A 17,241-nucleotide genomic window follows, 5' to 3' on the forward strand; every position below is an offset into this window, starting at 1 on the left:
GCCACTAAATTAAAATGCTAGATGTGGTCCAAAATCATAGGTAACTTTCCTAATATATATGTGTGGCATCTAATACTTTACTGTGCGGATTTCGAACTACTCCTGTTTTGGAGCTATAGTGGAGAGAGGGAGAGGCTAAATGCTAATGCCGTCTGCGCTGTGTTTACGTGACTGAAGGCACGGGGGAAGATCAGACAGGTCCTAAAGAACTCATCAAAGCTAAGGTAAGAACATATCTCAGTATGTAAAAACGGTGGCCTGTTCCTTTAAAGTAGCTAGATGCAAGTTAGGCATTTTATACTCACTACTGCCACCTCAGGTCATATGTGTAACTGCACATTGTATATTAAGCTTGTGCATGACGGTAATTCAGACCCGTTTTAGTGACAGTGCTAGCCTGGCTAACACCAGACTAAAATCACAAGTGATATTTAGTCTGGGGACCACCAATTCATTTTCTCGTAGGAGAGGTGTGGTTTACGATCGTCCATACTAGTTTATTGGGCGATACGAAAAAAAAAAAAAAAAAGTCTCTTGCGTCTGCACGTAGCCATAGCCAATCGTATCATCGTATGAGATGACGTATGACGTACCCGCTGTAAACTTTTGAATATAAACTATTTAGAACAAGGTCTAAAGCTTGATCAAAAAATACCATCGTGTCTGCTGCTGTCACGTTGGATCCGTAAATAAACTTTTTTTTTATTATCCGTAAATAAACTACAAGCTTCCATATATCGAATAGCGCGTCATCGTCTTGCCGTCCCTTCTCGCTCTGTGATTGGTTCCCAAATCCACCGGAGATGTCGGCCATGGTCCCCAGGCTGTTGTGCAGTTCGAAATAATTCGAGCGCACACAGCAGCCTGGCGTTAGCCAGGTTATGACAGTGCAGGATTTTAGAGGCAGTTGTGGCGAACAGGTCTGAGCTCATCCTATACATTAGGACATGGCTGGAACAAGTGGGGGAGGAAAATACTTAAATTTAACATGTGTAAACTCCTTATAGTCCCTTTAAGTCAAACGTGCGCCACACGGAGGCTTCTCGGACGTGCGCCCGTCTCTTCAGTCGTACTGTGCAGCCGACGCACGGAAGTTGTAAGACCAGCCTGCAATAAACGTACTGACCGTCTGTTCCATAGGGATTTGTATGAAGTTTGTCATAACTGCACACGTCGCAGAATTAACCCGGCAATTTGTTAGTCTCGCCAACCAGACTCCGCTTCTTTACAGAAGAGGGTCTGGCAACTCTCCATTGCGCGCTTTGAAAGGAAGTGACGCAGCGATATGGAGCCTACCGACCAATCAGAGCAGCTCCCTGAATGGGCGTCACGTTGTTGCGCCTTTGTTTTGTAGTTTTTCAACACAAGCAACCACTTCACGTAATGCTCCGGTATGCTTGTATTCTTAAGTTTTTCTGACAGAAACGACAGAAGTCATTTACTGAACTCCGTGTGGCAGGAGCGCCATTGTTAATGTCCGAATGACTAAAACTTTCTTCTCGCTGTTTCTGTCGTCACATCCGCTATGTTCTCATTGGCTGCTATGGGCTTCGGTTGTCCCACATTAGTCCCGCCTCAAGCAGTAGCTTTTCTACGACGGGGGCGCCAGACGAGTCTCCTGTTTATTAATTAATAAACATCGGAGATTAGTCTGGATGCCAGGCTAGCAATTTGGAGGGGTATCGCCCATATATTTCGTCCTTGGACACAGAGAAAGCGCATGTTTGGGCAGTATGATCCAAACACCTTTGGTGAATTACTGCTACACATAACATTACACCAGACATAACGTCTTTCTCTCTGCTCCCTCTCTGACACCTGTTCTCTCCTCGCCTTCCCTTCCCTCTTCCCCTCGGCATATTGCAAAAACTTTGATCTTTAAAAAAAATCATCCTCCAAAAAAAAATCTAACTGTCATTGTCTTTGTCTGTTTAAAACAATCACACAGGCCTCACGTCTCCACCAAAATATGTTAAAACGTAGGAAAACAAATGATGCTCAAAACGCTATAATTAACTCGATAAAAGTCCCACCACTACGTTAGATAAGTTATCGTGTGAAAGTGTCCTCTGAGCTCATTTAAATTCAGACAAGTTTCTGCTTTTTGTGGGTCGGATACATATCCAGTGGCCACTAAACTTCATCTTATGAGATGTTAATGATGGATAACCCACAGAAGTTATGAATGCCATGAAACAGACATAGCATACCTCGCCATATTTTAGTATTGCGCCTGGCTTAACCATTCGCTTTGTATGGTTTTGTATACAAAATGTATGTATTTGTAGGAATAGGCTTAATTATTCAAACTAAATACATATATTGTCCAATCTAATCCACTTTTATTAGTAAAACACACTTTGCAAACACAAAGTCTCCAAAGAGCTGCAGAAAACAAACTAGCGCTAACTGTATTAGGTCTGCACGAGGAGGAGAAACATGTGATGCTTGTCATTTTTGGGGGTAGGAAAATATCGAGGAAATCTGAACTTTTGCACATTTTAACCTTGCGACACGTGTAAATTACATATCGTAGCTTCTTGTGATATATTCCTGACTATGCATGTGCTTCTACTCTTCAGTGAGTTCACCTCCTCAGTCCATTACCTCCCACACTCTCCCACAGACGCGTCTCTTGGCTGGATATTAAAGCGCGTGTTGTGTCTGAGGATCAAAGCTTCGGTCTCCGCTGTAATATCACATGTGTCTGACGCGTCTGGTTTATTCCTGGCGCTGAATCCTCTGTTGTTGTTTTTTGCGCCGACGCCGCAGTAAAAACCAAGATTAAAGCGACGGGGGAAACGAGCCGCACCATTTTAGGGAGTGTTGCTTTAAGGAGAGACATGAGACTAATCCTCGCTGGAGCTATTCAGAAATATGAGAAAATGTGGAGACGGCGCGGAGAGAGGAGCGTCTGATGAAGCGAATGGGTTGATCTTGTTTGGAAAAGCGAGGCCATTTTGGAAACACGGGCGGGTGTCATCATCGCGACAAAGTTTATATTTATATGTTTAACCTCCTAACTCCCGCCTGAACAGAAGAGGATCTTTTTCCTCACGTCATCAGATTTTTTTCCATCATTTTTTTGTTGGGTATTCAACTCATTTTTGTAACCTTTTTGTAATTTTTTCTCATATTTTTGTCATTTTTTTTTGTCAAATTTTAGTAATTTTTTTGTCAAATTTTTATCACATTTTTGTCACATTTTTGTATTTTTTTGTCATATTTTGTCACATTTTTGTCATTTTTTGGTCATTTTTTGTCACGCTTTTGTCATTTTTTGGTCAAATTTTTATCACATTTTTGTCACATTTTTGTATCAGGTAGGCACTGTAGTGACCTTTCAAGTATACACAGGCCTTGATCAAGATAAAATCAGAACTAAACCGGATGTAAAGCCAGAATAACACTTAACCTCTCAACCCCCGCCTTAATCAAACACATTGTCTCCAGTTTGACTTCAAAGCTTCCTGAAAAAAGTGCCAAAAACGCTACAAAAAACTGATGAAAAAGTGGTGGAAAACCGCAATAAATATGACTAAAAAGTGACAACAACGCCAGGAAAAATCAGATTTGTAGGTCTTAGCTTTCAAACGAGGCATTAACTCTGGCCTATAGGCTCCAAGCTCCAGTTGAGAAGCTTTTAGATTTGCTTAAAGAGGGGGTATTATGCTTTTTTCAGCCACATAGCACCAGTCTATAGGACACTACAATGATGACGAAACCTTCTGTTGGTCTGTCAATGCAGTAAATTAGAATAACTGCCTTGTATAAAATTGCTCTTTCAAAATGGCGTTAGCAAATGACTTGAAATAGGCCTCTGTCTCTTTAAGAACCTCTGACCCTTTCCGACACGCCCCCTCCACACGCTGTCTGTGGCATCACAACAACACTCCGCTCGTTGTCTCAAGTATTGAAACTACGATCGGTGCATTTTATTTTTTATTGTTGGAAAGGACCTACTGTTTATCACTTTGTGAACAATGGCCACACAGGATATTATTTGGAAACAAACCTTCCACACCGGACGCTTGGACGGGGCTCTTGCCTGAAAAATAACTGCTATTTGGAGGCTCTCTCTTTGCATCTGCCATGCCCTATGGATCTCTAACTATACCCCCATGGACGACACCAGGATCTGCAGGAGCCCATACGATTCAAAGACGGACATTATCTGTGCAAGTGGACAATGGTTTTTCGAGGTTACCCGTTAGCTTGTTATAATCGACTACAGCTCATTGTTGATGAAAAGTCTGTAATAAACCACAAATGTGTAAAGCCAGGCTCATTGTGTGATCATCGTAAAGGCTGCTTCGAGTAGTTGCCGGCTTTATTGACGTTATTTGTGCATAATATGCTGCCTGTTTTCAATGAATGTTGTGAAGGTGAAGGTTGTTAGCTTGTCGCGGCTAATAGTGCCTTAGCTCCGAGAGAAACCACTCGGCTACGACTCACTGTAGATGAAATGTGAGCAATAAACTACACAATCAACAAGCCAGGCTCCGTGTGTGATCATCATAAAGGCTGCTTCAAGCAGTTGCCTGTTTTAGTGACGTTTTCAATGCATAATATGCTTGTATTCAGTGAATTTTCCCGTTAGCTTGTCGCGGCTAGCTTGTTAGCTCCGGGAGAAAACCACTCGGCTATGACCCATTGTAGATGAAATGTGAGCAATAAACTTCCAAATCAACAAGCCTGGCTCCGTGTGTGATCATTGTTAAACGGTTCTTTATGTGTGTGGTGGTTTTATTGACTTTATTTGTGCATATTTCTCGTTTTCACGTGATGACTCGAGGTTTAGCTTAGCATTAGCTTTCTCCGGAGGCTCTGTGCATCATCAAGGCCCAGCGCAGAACCAGACACTGAAATAAGTGTTCTTGTCACCGGTTTTAATCCTGGGTGTTTCGGTAACAGAAACACTGATGTGTGTCTTTGTAAAAGTCTGCTGTGGCTCCGGTTCACAACACATGAAGCTAATCATCCATGATGACTCTGTTTACATCTTAGGGCTAGACACTGCGGGAGGGGGTTCTGCTGAGGAGCAGTGGTTGGTTACTCGGCTGGTGACGAAAGGTCGGAGGCGTATCCTGGAGGTCGAGGGCGTTTCCTGAAGGAATCAGGCGTTTTATCCCTAAAATGGCTGCCATCAGAGTTTCTACAGATTACTCGAAAATACGTGAATGTGCCAAGGCAACACTTCAGGCATGGTTTTAATGAGGGAATGACTTAATAACATGATGTAAAGCTTGAAAAAGTCGATTTTGCATAATAGGCCCCCTTTAAGGCGGAGGTAAAGGAGCTAACACAAAAGAGAAGTATCACTTAAGCTCAAGGTACACAAACTGGAATAGAGAAATTGAAAAGAAAAATTGTTGTCCTTCTTGTACTTAAAGGGACTATACAGAGTTAAAAAAAAAAAAAAAAAAAAAGTATTTTCCTCCCCCTACATGTTTCAGCCATGTCCTAATGCGTAGAATGAGCTCAGACCTATTCACCACAACTGCCTCTAAAATCCTGCACTGTCACTAAAAAAGGTGTTAATTCAGGTCCGAAGTGCCGTCATGCATGAGCTTAATATAGAAGCTGCAGCTACATGTATGACCTGAGGTGGCAGTAGTGAGTATAAAATGGCAAACTTGCATCTAGCCCCTTTAAAGGCCATAGACCTGATGTTTTTTTTTTTTATTGCAAACAATGAAAGAGGAAGCCTCCAAATTAAAATGCTACTCGTTGTCCAAACTCATTGCTACCTTTTTTTTTAAAACATCTTTGTAGCATCCCAATCTTCACAGGGACAGAGTTTATAAGCACGTTTCACAACTTGCACTTGCAGCTCTTCATGTTCACCATCACAGAAATTCATGATGTAGAAACAAATGCTTTATAATTAGAAGCACAGTGTTTTTCCCACAGATGTCTGAGTTGGACAAAACAGATTGCGTTCCTAGCCTTGAAAAACTCAGGTATAGTGCCTTTAACACAGAGGTTCTTTACAGTAAACATTAAACAACCACTGGTCTGTTGCGACCTCCACAGGGCACACTTTCCATTCACACTACATAGAAAAGATGCCTCCCTAATTGATCGTAAGAGTAATGTTGTCTTTACTTTGTGTATACATTGAGTTAAATATATAAACTTGCTCGGCCTCACTTAATGAACAAAATCTGGGATTGTTGGGATGAATAGCTTGTGTCTAAAACCTTGATTAAACTGAAATAAGAACCATGTAAATGATTTTTATTAGGCTATATTAACAGGACGCAAAGAGTACAATAGACCACTGGTGCGTCCGGGCCCAAAAGTGGGTCACACAACCATTTTCCGTGGGTTGCGAACCTTTCCAAGGAAACATTTCAGTCAATTTTTAGCAATTGAAAAACTAGAGTCTGTTACAGTATAGATAGAGACGGCATTGTGTCATAGAAGGGGGCGTGGCTTCGGCAAGGGGGAAAAAAGAATCGTTTGGGAAGCACAATTTTCCAGTCTTTTTAGCCATTTTCTGGTGAAATGTGAACTTATTTACCACACATACATAAAGTCAAGTGTAAATCGGGCCCATATGGATATTTTCTCACAGCAGATTGTTCAGTAGAAGTGGAAAAAAACGGCAGTCGCAGCTAGCACTAGCTAGCCGTTAGCATTAGCAGGATCCATTATTCATGTATTTATGGGCTGTTGAACCACTTTTCTCCTCTCCATGGCTTTCTTTCTTTTGTAGAAAACTATATTCATAATTCAACATTTGTTAGAGTAGTTTTTGAAGAATTAGAATTTTCTCCAAATTGTTTTCCCCCTTAACTGTTTTCAAACATGACCATATATGGACGATTCTAGAGATGCCGTCTGTATCTATACACAGAGCTCCGGATTCCAGCTTCATATGATAATTCAATGCATAATTTGTAGGAAAATACAGAGTTTTACAACATATGTCACAGATCGGAGCTTGAAAGTGTTTTATGGGCTGGTATAAAGATTCTGATGGCTTGTCATTTCTCTGTTATGGACGGCATTTGTAAGATTTGTAAGGTGACCAATCAAAAGATTTGTTCTCGATTGTCAACTACTATTATTGCTAGCATTTCTCCACTTGAGAGTCACAGATAGATACTCCTCCTTAGCCTTGTTTCTCGTCTGTCGATCTCAGCTGTTTCGCTTCTTCCTCGCGGCTAAACTCAGAACAGGAAGTGCGGACGCAGGGGGTGAACAGCAGGAAACTCCGCACTAATTGTCTGTGGTCTATTTAAACCCCTTTAACATGGTGCATGTATAAATGCTGTGTGTGCGAGAGGCTCCAGGACATTAACGAACCAGGCCTTAACGGCAGACAGGAAGTAAGCGGTGTTGGGACTTCCTTGTGTTTGCAGTCGATTCACTAAACTGCACTGGAAAAGTCATAATTACAGGCCAAGGACGAGGCACATGGCAAAGCTGTCAATTAACACGCCCAGCGGAATTAACATTCAAGAGAAGAGTAAAATACAAAGTGCTAAAGACACAAACATAAAACAGCACTTGGCCGCTTCAGCATTTTATTAGTCAACTTTAGGTGATCCAATCATAGCTTTTGTCCCAGCTTTGATAAGTTGCTGCGAGCATTAGCATACTGTTGCTAGCAGCGCAGACAAACTGAGCGACTGAATTCTCCAGGCTTCAAAAAGATGTACAGTATGCCCATATACAATGATGCTTAGTTGGTCAAAGTTGTGTTTTAAAACGGTGAGAGCCAAAGTAGGCATCGCTTCAGTCTCGGATCTTTGGAATTGATACCCAATGTCGCATTTTTTCAAGTATTGGCTCAGATATCCGATACCATTATTCGATCAGTGCATCCCTAGCCCTATGACTAGGGGTGTAACGGTACGCTAAAATTGTATTCGGTTCGGTTCACGGTTTTGGAGGGCTCGGTTCGGTTAATTTTCGGTACAAATAAATAAGAACTAACACATTTTTTTCTTTTGAAAAGCTGCCAATACACAATAGAATTCTTGCATAAAATAAATAAAAGCGACCCCCTGTGTGAGGACCACTAACCACTAAACCACTGTGAGACTGGGATTTAGGACTACTACTAGTCTATTTCCCTTTTTAAAATAGTAAATGGCAAATGGTCCCATTCTCTCACCTCTGGTTCCTGACCCACAGATTGGGAACCGCTGATTTAAAACTAACTGAAACCTGCTCCTGACTGTTGTCTCTGTCTTACCGCTGAGAATTAGCCTGTGAGTCGCCCAGTCCGTTTTAGATTGTGCACATTCAGAGAACCAGAGTTACTGTAAGTAACTGCGCTTGTGAGAACCATGTGGATTCAACTCAACAAAAAGGGCACGGAGAACGGCTTTTTTCCATTCGCCAAACTACTGTCCGGATACTCTAGACTCACCAGACACAATAAGAAGAGAGTTTAAATGAGAGTGAGGCCCAGAGCTGCAGCCCAGAGTCCGCGCAGAGAAAACATGAGAGCTGCGCCCGGGACACGGGTGACATGATGCAGCCGCGGAGGAACCGGGAAACAGACGGCCGAGCGGGGATACGAGCGGAGAAGCACTCGCGCTTTGGAAGAGACAGGGGGAAGGTGGTCGGTCTCTCCTGCTCATTCACTTCACCAGACTACTCCGTTTTGGTGTTATATGTGGCGGAGAGTGAGTGCGCGCTGGAAGAGCCTGTCCCCATAACAACGCGTTGGTTAATCAGTGAAACAACACTACGCACCTTGCGTAGTTTGCGTATAGGAAGAAACGGCTCTGAGCGCTGGTATAACTTTTTGTGCGGACGTGATGGGATATTGTAGCGAGGCTCAAGACTTTTAATCAAATACTTAAAGCCAGCGCCTTCAACGACTGCAGTTTCTGAGTTTCTCTCAGCTACTCATGCAGCTTCAATAGCGTCCGTGCGGAAACTCGCGTAGGAACTTTGTTCCGCGGCACTTAATATGACGCTAATAATAAATTTACATTATTTAATGGAAATAATACACCGAAACGGTACGCAAGTGGACCGAACCGAACAGGCTGAACCGAAGCGGTTCAATACATCCCCGTGAACCGTTACACCCCTACCTATGACAGATTTTCTTTACCAGTGGAACAAAATTAGTTTAATCCCCCTTCAGTGTATATTGTAAATTTGTAAAAATGTGCAGAAAAAAATACTATGCATCAAATTCTAAAACATTTGTATCCATGTCATGAGCTTGCAGGCTAGTTTCCTCTCATTTTTGCGATACTGACCCTGAAAAGTAACTAGATGTGGGTTATTCTAAGGCCGATTTGGGGATTTTTTATAGGCCGATATGCTCGGTTGATATTTTTGACCGCTATTTTGGGCCGATTTTTCAAAATGTCTGGTCTATAATCCTGTAAAAACAAATACTTGGTTACTCCAACAGTGATTGATTTTATTTGATTACTTTCGGTGATTCAGTCATAGTTTCAGTCCCACCTTTGCTTAGTTACCTTAAGCATTAGCATACTGTTGCTAGCCGTGGCATTTTGTGCAGAAAAATACAAAATACATTTCCAGAGGTTCAAACTAACTCAGCGACTGAATTCTCCAGAGTCTGTGCTTCAAAACAACTTTTTTTACAGCCCTGACTTCGCTCATTCCAATGCATAAAAAGTCTAGCTAAATCGGCCGACAGCCAACATTGTAAAATACCCAAATATCGGCCCAATATATCGGCCGGCTGATATATCGGTCGACCTCTAAAAGTGACCCTGCAAGTTGCAAAACGTGCTTATAAACTCGTCTCTGTTAAGAACTTGGAAGCTAGGAATGCATTTCGAAAGGTCAGAATGAGTTTGGACACAACAATTTAATGTATGCGCTCAGACATGCATTATTTCTCAAAAAAGTCAAGTATAGGGCCTTTCAGTCAAGTCCACTCACCCATATATCGGCCTTGGTGGTGATGGCTTTCCCCGCGTAGAGGTTTATCATCTCTGGGGCCCGGTACGAAAGAGTGGTGTATCTGAGGACGCAAGGAGCACAAGAACCGGTTAACATTTAAACCACGCAGCGAAATGGCTCTGCCTTCTTCCAATATGAACAACAGTTTGTTCCACCGCACATTTCTATTACCATAAGTGCCCATCATAGAGAGCAGTAAAAAGTGCTGCGTAACAGGAGCGTAATAGTCTAGTGTTTGCAGTTTACACAGGGTCATATTGTGCTGATAAGAGAAACATATCACAGTTTATTGCAGCTGTAAATGTGGGAAAGTCAACAAAGGAGATGGTCAAACGAGTCGTGATTTCAGGGAGGACTTGATCATAACTACTGGGAAACACTGGCTCACACAAGGAACCGCGGAGAAATCAGTGTTTACGATTTAGAAGTGAGTTTCAAGCTTCAGAGGAGCTGCGTGTCATACTTTTTGATCTCGTCCTCGACTGCGGCCACTCCTTCTTTCTGAGGCAGTAGGATTTTGTGAGTGGAGCTGCCGAAGTCGCACAGCACGTAGTTCCCCTGGTCGTTCAGAAGGATGTTCTCAACCTGGAGAAAAAGAAAAAAAAAAGTGGCTTTAGTGAGTCTATGAAAGGCTTTGGTCAGTGCAGTTTGAAGCAGGAGAGATGCTTGTCCTGGTTCCCTGCTAATTTGGTAAGTATTGAATTTATGTGAAACTTAACTCAAAACTGAAGGATTCAAAGTCCCTTTTCTGTGACATACTGGAAAGCAGAAGTTATTTTTATGTAAAGTAGGGCCTGCACAATGAAGGAGGAAAAACTATATTCGATAACTGTCTTGAATATTACAGTAATGTCAAATGAATGAGAGGAAATTTTCATCACAATTTGAAATATTTGACAAACTGGATCATCAGTTATTAAGACAATTCAATTTGTTTTGGACCATCATTTTTGTATTTTTGATGAACTAACGCTGTAAAACACACACTGCCTGACCAAAAAAAAAGAGTCAGACGCTGCAATATTTGGTTGGACGCTTTTAAATGTAATTATTTAGTAGATGATGGGTGTGACCACAGCGCAAAACCTTCTCTAGCACATAACCTGGGCGCACTCCACGGATGCTGGAATACACATTACTGAAGGAACAACAGAACGGCAATGAAAGGTTTGTGAGCCGCAATGACAATGTGGACAAATGCTGCCTTTTGGTGGAGTTTAGGGAATTATTCAGTGGTGCCAAGGCAAATACTAGAGGAAAGAAGCAGCTAAAGTAGGTAAGGTAAGCTACATGCAAATGTTACGCTAACACCAGCTATCATTGTGCTAACAGCGGAGAAATGCTTCCATCTGCAAAATCACCTTTTGCAACAGCAGTATGATGATATTGAATCCATATGACATGCCTGTTCATGTTTCTGAACCTAGACCTGACCAGCTGCAGCAACCGCAGATAAGATCAGTAAGTTACATCCAGGACTAGGCCTGTCACAATAACAAAACCTGATATTCAACACATTGGGGCAGGAAAATATTGAAATTAACAATATTATTGAAGACCTTTGAATGCCTCAGAAATTAACTGTAAAGCTTCTTAAAAAAAAGCTTTGTTCGAAAGGTTCTCTCTTTTACACATGCAAATAAATGTGTAAGAAAAAAGATAAATATTGAGCCCAAAAATTAGTTGTTTATTGGTCATTTAAAATGACACAGGACTTTTACTGAACGATAAGTTGATATAGTATTTATTGTGTTTTTTTGGTCGAGCAGAATAGTCAAGCAATGAAATTTGAATCCAATTTAATGCAGCCTTGCAGAAACCTTAAATATTATTGTGATATGTTACAAGACCATTTCAACACTGAACATTCCTGCAGTATTTCAACAAACTGTGTTAAAAGATGACTTAGAAACAACTAAATCAGGATCACAATAAGGCTAAATTATAAAACCCTGCACTCAAACGGAACTTTCACAACATTTTTAAGTTACTGTGTGCTTTTGTTTGGCCAGTGTGTACTAACACATTTGAAATATCAGTCTGATGATAGACCTGCGTGCCTTCTTGCAATGTATTCTGTTGTAAAGCCTTTTCTTAAGCCTCTTATCTGGACAAACAACGCTTTGGGTCTGACTCAGCTCTCACCATCAACACAAAGCCCAGTACAGATGACTAACTTTTGTTTCTACTCTTTTTATCCACCTTTCCGAACCAGTTCTCTTTTGTCCGTTCTTGACACTCGAGTTTGAAGCGCTCTCTCCGACCCGGCAGCCTCTCTCCCCCTCACTCTCTGCTCTTTTGTGCGGCCGCCGTTATGTAACGCGAGTGGGTCGAACACTGACGGGTCTGTGGAGCTGAAGAGAGGACTCCAGTCCAAACCGGGACCGGACCGGGACCAGAGGGGCCCAGCGGTAGAGCACTCCGCCTGGGGACAATGTGGCACTTTACTGGGGCCAAAAAGAGAGTGTTTCAAAGGCAGGGGTGGACTCACAATCTACTTTTTAATCAGCACGGCCGGAAAATCTGTATCTATAGGCCTCAAGAGAGAGAGAGAGAAGGGCTATTAGTGATTAGAAACAAATATTTATAAAAAAAACAATAACCACTTTTCAGGTGAATAGGGGAAAATAAATGCACTTAGGAACATCAATTTTAAAGTTTTGCTGTAGATTACTGATAAAATTGTTTTCAAAAAATGTATTGCATTTTATGTTCTCAAATAAAATGATAACAGAGATCTACAAATTTCTTCTTCTGAAACACTGAAGAGGCACCAACAGCCCCCCACGCCTGCAGTTTGTTTATTTGTTTGTTTATTAAGATCCCCATTAGCCATTGCCCTTGACAATGGCTAGTCTTCCTGGGGTCCAGATTATAAAATCACATTTTCATACAATGATCACAGATCACAGCAGCATAAAAATATAAATACATAATTACAACATATTACATTTGTTGCAGTGTGACAACAGTGTCTTTTTAAAAAATGTCTTTGGGCAGAAAGTTCCAGGACTTCATTCCTCTGAACATAACAGCCTTCTGTCCAGTCTGGGTTTTACATGATGGAAGAGTAAAATTACCATTTACTGCGTGTCTTGTGTTAAACTTGTGTATGGAGCAACTGAATACAAGTACATCATACAAAACCTTAGGGAGTTTTAACACAAGAATCTTTTTAAAGAAGCAAAGAAGGGCAAAGTGCAGTCTATTCTTCACCAATGTCCAGCCTAAAGTTTGGTGCAACCTGTGAATATTTGTATATTTTGAGCACCGTAGCGCGAGATGTGCTGCCTTATTTTGCACTAACTCAATATCTCTTTCGGAGGCACTGGACCAAACCATTGGGCAGTAATGTAAATGGGACAGAACAATGGTCTCGATCACTAGTGAAAGAACATTTTGGCTTAAATAATTTGAGCATCTTCTGATAACCGCTAATTCTCTTCCCATGACAGCAACAGTACGATCAATATGCTTGGACCACTTAAGTCTGCCGTCCATAATGACTCTGAGAATTTTGTTTCTTCTACTTGAGTGATCACTGTGCCATCCACTGATAGTTCTAATTGTGTTTTTTCCTCTAGTTTCCAACTAGATCCCAGTATAATGCTTTTTGTTTTGGATGTATTCAACACTAGTTTGTTTGCATGAGCCCACCTTGCGACAGACTTTAGATCGCTGTCTAAGGAGCTCGACAGAACATCAGCTGATGAAGCAGGCAGGTACATCATGGTATCATCTGCATACATCACAGCTTCAGCACGATCCAATACCAATGGCAGGTTGTTAGTGAAGATTGAAAATGTAAGGGCCCTAAACAGCTGCCCTGAGGTACACCACATTGCAATCGTTTTGAGAAAGACAAACTACCGTTGTAAAGTACAGTTGCAGCACAGTGGAGGTGTCACAAGAGGAGCTACAAGAAACAAAAAAGGGACAATCGAGAAGAAAATGGTGAAAGACTGTTGTGAAGAGGAGGGAGCTGTGCAGGAGGAAGAGGAAGGAGGTGATCAGTGTTAGAGGCTCACTGAAGACCTCCAAAAACGAGCTGCTCAGGTTGGCCTCTCATCCCTTACATTTACATCCCAAGAGTCCTTTGCAGTATCAGGGCAGTGCTGCTATGTGGCACTTCCTGATGAACCTGTACCAGCGGCTCAGCCAGTAAACGCTGCGTGTATTCTGACTCTTATATGTATTGGCGTTTGGTGAACAGGACGGTACCTTGAGGTCCCGGTGGATGACTGGGGTCTTGCACTGGTGCAGTCGGGCCACAGCTTCACACGTGTCACAGAAAATATGCAGCACCTCGGGTTCACTGAAGCCCACGCTAAGACGCTGGTTCATCTGCTTCACCACCTGACCCGCTACGGACACAAGGGAAAGGAAAGAAGTCGGATATTTTAACGGTTTGATTGTTTATTTCTGGATGAGGATGCCTTTTCGAAAGAAAGTGCATCAACATTAGGGTTGCAACCTCGCAATAAACCCTAACTCCTCCAGGGTTGCCAGGTCTCAGCAGCCAAACCTGCCCAAAACCCCCCGGACATACAGTGCCGGTCGAAAGTTGTTTTTTTTGTTTATTTCAAGACTATTACCATTATTGATTTTCACTGAAGGAACTCATTTATAAATGAACTCACATGGAATTATGTTTTAAAGGGACTATATGGAGTTTCTTTCTTTCTCCCTCTCTCAGGACATCTTCTTTCACTCATGGAAAAACCTAAAAAACCTGCTCAAATCTAGGGTTTAATTGCAGGCCTGGACACCCATTACTCGTCACACTACCGGGGCTGCAGATGATGTCACAGCACGGCAACAGCAGTCAAATGAGTGCTGAAAATGAGCCATTAAAAGGTGTGGTTTGTTATGAACCTCAGTCCAGAACAACGCGGCTTCCCTTTCGAATGAAATGCGTAAAAGGTTTAAGTGTTGTACCTTTGCAGAACTCCATGAGGATGAGCACCTCCCAGACGCTCTCGGACACAGGGTTTATGGTCGAGTCCAAATACGCCACCACGTTTTTGTGTCCCGACAGCTCTTTCTGCAAACCAACAAAGATAGGAATATGTTTAAAGTGAAATCCCAAATAGCAATTCAAAAAACAGTCCCCTTTCATTTCTATATGTAAATATCACACACAAGCGCGGATCCACCTCATTTCCAGCATCGAATAAACATGTTAAAAATCAACCTATCGTTCAATGGCACATAAACGATACTTTTTTTGGGCTCAATTTATAGTTTGTACATTTATTTGCACTTTCCCTCCATACTTTCTTTAAAAAAAACTTACATTTTTAACTGAAGCAAAATGGGCTACGTTTAGAGGAATATATCTTCTACGAGATAATATTGACATTGCCGCTTGGAGGATATGCAAATTTACAATATCGAGTTCAGGTCCAATGTCAACAAATGGAAAGAAAATTGTTGGGGGGGATAACATGTCAAAAAAAAAAAGGTCTATTCAGGACAATTCTCATTTTGAGTGACAAAGCCATGTAAATTAAGATGTTTGCAGCACATTCTTGCATATTTCTAATGGTTTGCAAAAATGTTGCTTCATCATCGTTATCAAGAAAGTCCTCAAAAATTTGAGGTCAACCCATATGGCCAATGCTGATTTTTGGGGATTTTGATTGGCCGATGCCGATATTTTTGGCGGATTGCTACAAATGTCTTGACTAGAATCCTGTGTTTGAAGCTTAAAAATTGTAAAATGTGTCGGTGGTGATCTGTGACAGCAGAGGATGCTTTATTAGGGGCATAAGGCTGATTTATTCAAGACATTGTTTAGTAGCATTTCAGGTTCAATAGGTTTTTAAAGGAATAGGCCACCGTTTTTACATACTGAGATATGTTCTAACTTTAGCTTTGACGAGTTCTTTAGGACCTGTCTGGTCTTCACCCGTGCCTTCAGTCACGTAAACACAGCGCAGACGGCGTTAGCATTTAGCCTCTCCCTCTCTCCTCTATAGCTCCAAAACAGGTCAAGATAGAAGCTACCAAGCTCTTCCACGTTTTCCCTATTTAAATATGGTTACGTAAAGTGTTACACTACAAAGTATAATTACACAAAATTAAACAATGTGGATTTTCTAAGCGGATAAAAGGGGGGACTATATTGTTAGGCGTAATAATACCAGGAGTAGTTTGGCATCCGCACAGTAAAGTGAAGATTACTGCGCAGTAAAGTGAAGATTACTGCGCGGATTTCAAACTACTCCTGGTATTATTACGCCTTACAATATAGTTCCCCCTTTTATCCGCTTAGAAAATCCACATTGTTTAATTTTGTGTAATTATATTTATATAGTGTTTGTAATTATATATACTTTGTAGTGTAACACTTCACGTAACCATATTTAAATAGGGAAAACGTGGAAGAGCTTGGTAGCTTCTATCTTGACCTGTTTTGGAGCTATAGTGGAGAGGGGGAGAGGCTAAATGCTAACGCCGTCTGCGCTGTGTTTACGTGACTGAAGGCACGGGTGAAGACAAGACAGGTCCTAAAGAACTCGTCAAAGCTAAGGTAAGAACATATCTCAGTATGTAAAAACGGTGGCCTATTCCTTTAAGACAAACATCAGCAGATTCCAAAACACAAAACAACAAGCCTCCATCTCTTATGGATGCGGAATTATGAGCAAAAGTTTGCAACATAAAACTTAAAATTATAAATTGTTCCCTTGAGACATTTTAAGGCTCTGACGGAGCTTTTTCAAATGCAAAAAAAACAGGAGATATTGAAAAATACCCAAGTATCAGTCGGCCAATATATCGCTTGACCACTACCTCATTTTTGTCAACGTCGCCCAACCCGAGTTACACTATATTTCATATTTATTGCAGCTTGTGTGATAGTTTAGGATTTGATTATGCACTTTTAGGAGAAAGGTTTACTGACATTTGTTTTGGTGTGTTTCAGTTTATCTTGATATTCTCCAGCCTCAATATGTCGAACTTCAAATGTGCCATAGTGACAGGCCTTCCTCTACATCCTCGGCACCATCAGTTCAATAAAATCAATCCCATGAACTTAAATGAGTGCATGCATTGCAGTACATTAGCGCTGTAACATAAGAACCATTACCAAAGAAGCCACTGACGGCGTTCGGCTCTTTCCCCGTTATCGATCGGAGCGTCCATTTAGCCGAGCGTCCGTGTTGTGTAACTTCCTAATCGAGGCCTCGCTCTAAACATCGACCGTTTAAACTCCCTAATCTATGCGTACCTCATTATATCCAAATCACTCCTGATGCTGAGTTAACACAAGGAAATTGCTCCAATCTTTGACCCGGTTTAGAACAAAATCAAAAAGCTCAA

General features: G+C 41.5%; 1 protein-coding gene across 1 annotated transcript in view; it reads right to left on the minus strand.

Moving 5' to 3' along the window:
- bmp2k (BMP2 inducible kinase) overlaps positions 1-17,241 on the minus strand; it is an 81,084-nt gene that overhangs the window by 35,918 nt on the left and 27,925 nt on the right. The window contains exons 3-6 of the mRNA XM_079569135.1: positions 14,851-14,956; positions 14,134-14,276; positions 10,376-10,497; positions 9,892-9,973 (exon numbers count right to left, since the gene is read on the minus strand). Coding sequence (XP_079425261.1) covers positions 9,892-9,973; positions 10,376-10,497; positions 14,134-14,276; positions 14,851-14,956 — 453 coding nt within the window. The remainder of the gene's footprint in view (positions 1-9,891; positions 9,974-10,375; positions 10,498-14,133; positions 14,277-14,850; positions 14,957-17,241) is intronic.

The sequence above is a fragment of the Gobius niger genome (genome assembly GCF_951799975.1).
Source record: "Gobius niger genome assembly, chromosome: 1".
Classification (NCBI taxonomy): Eukaryota; Metazoa; Chordata; class Actinopteri; order Gobiiformes; family Gobiidae; genus Gobius; species Gobius niger.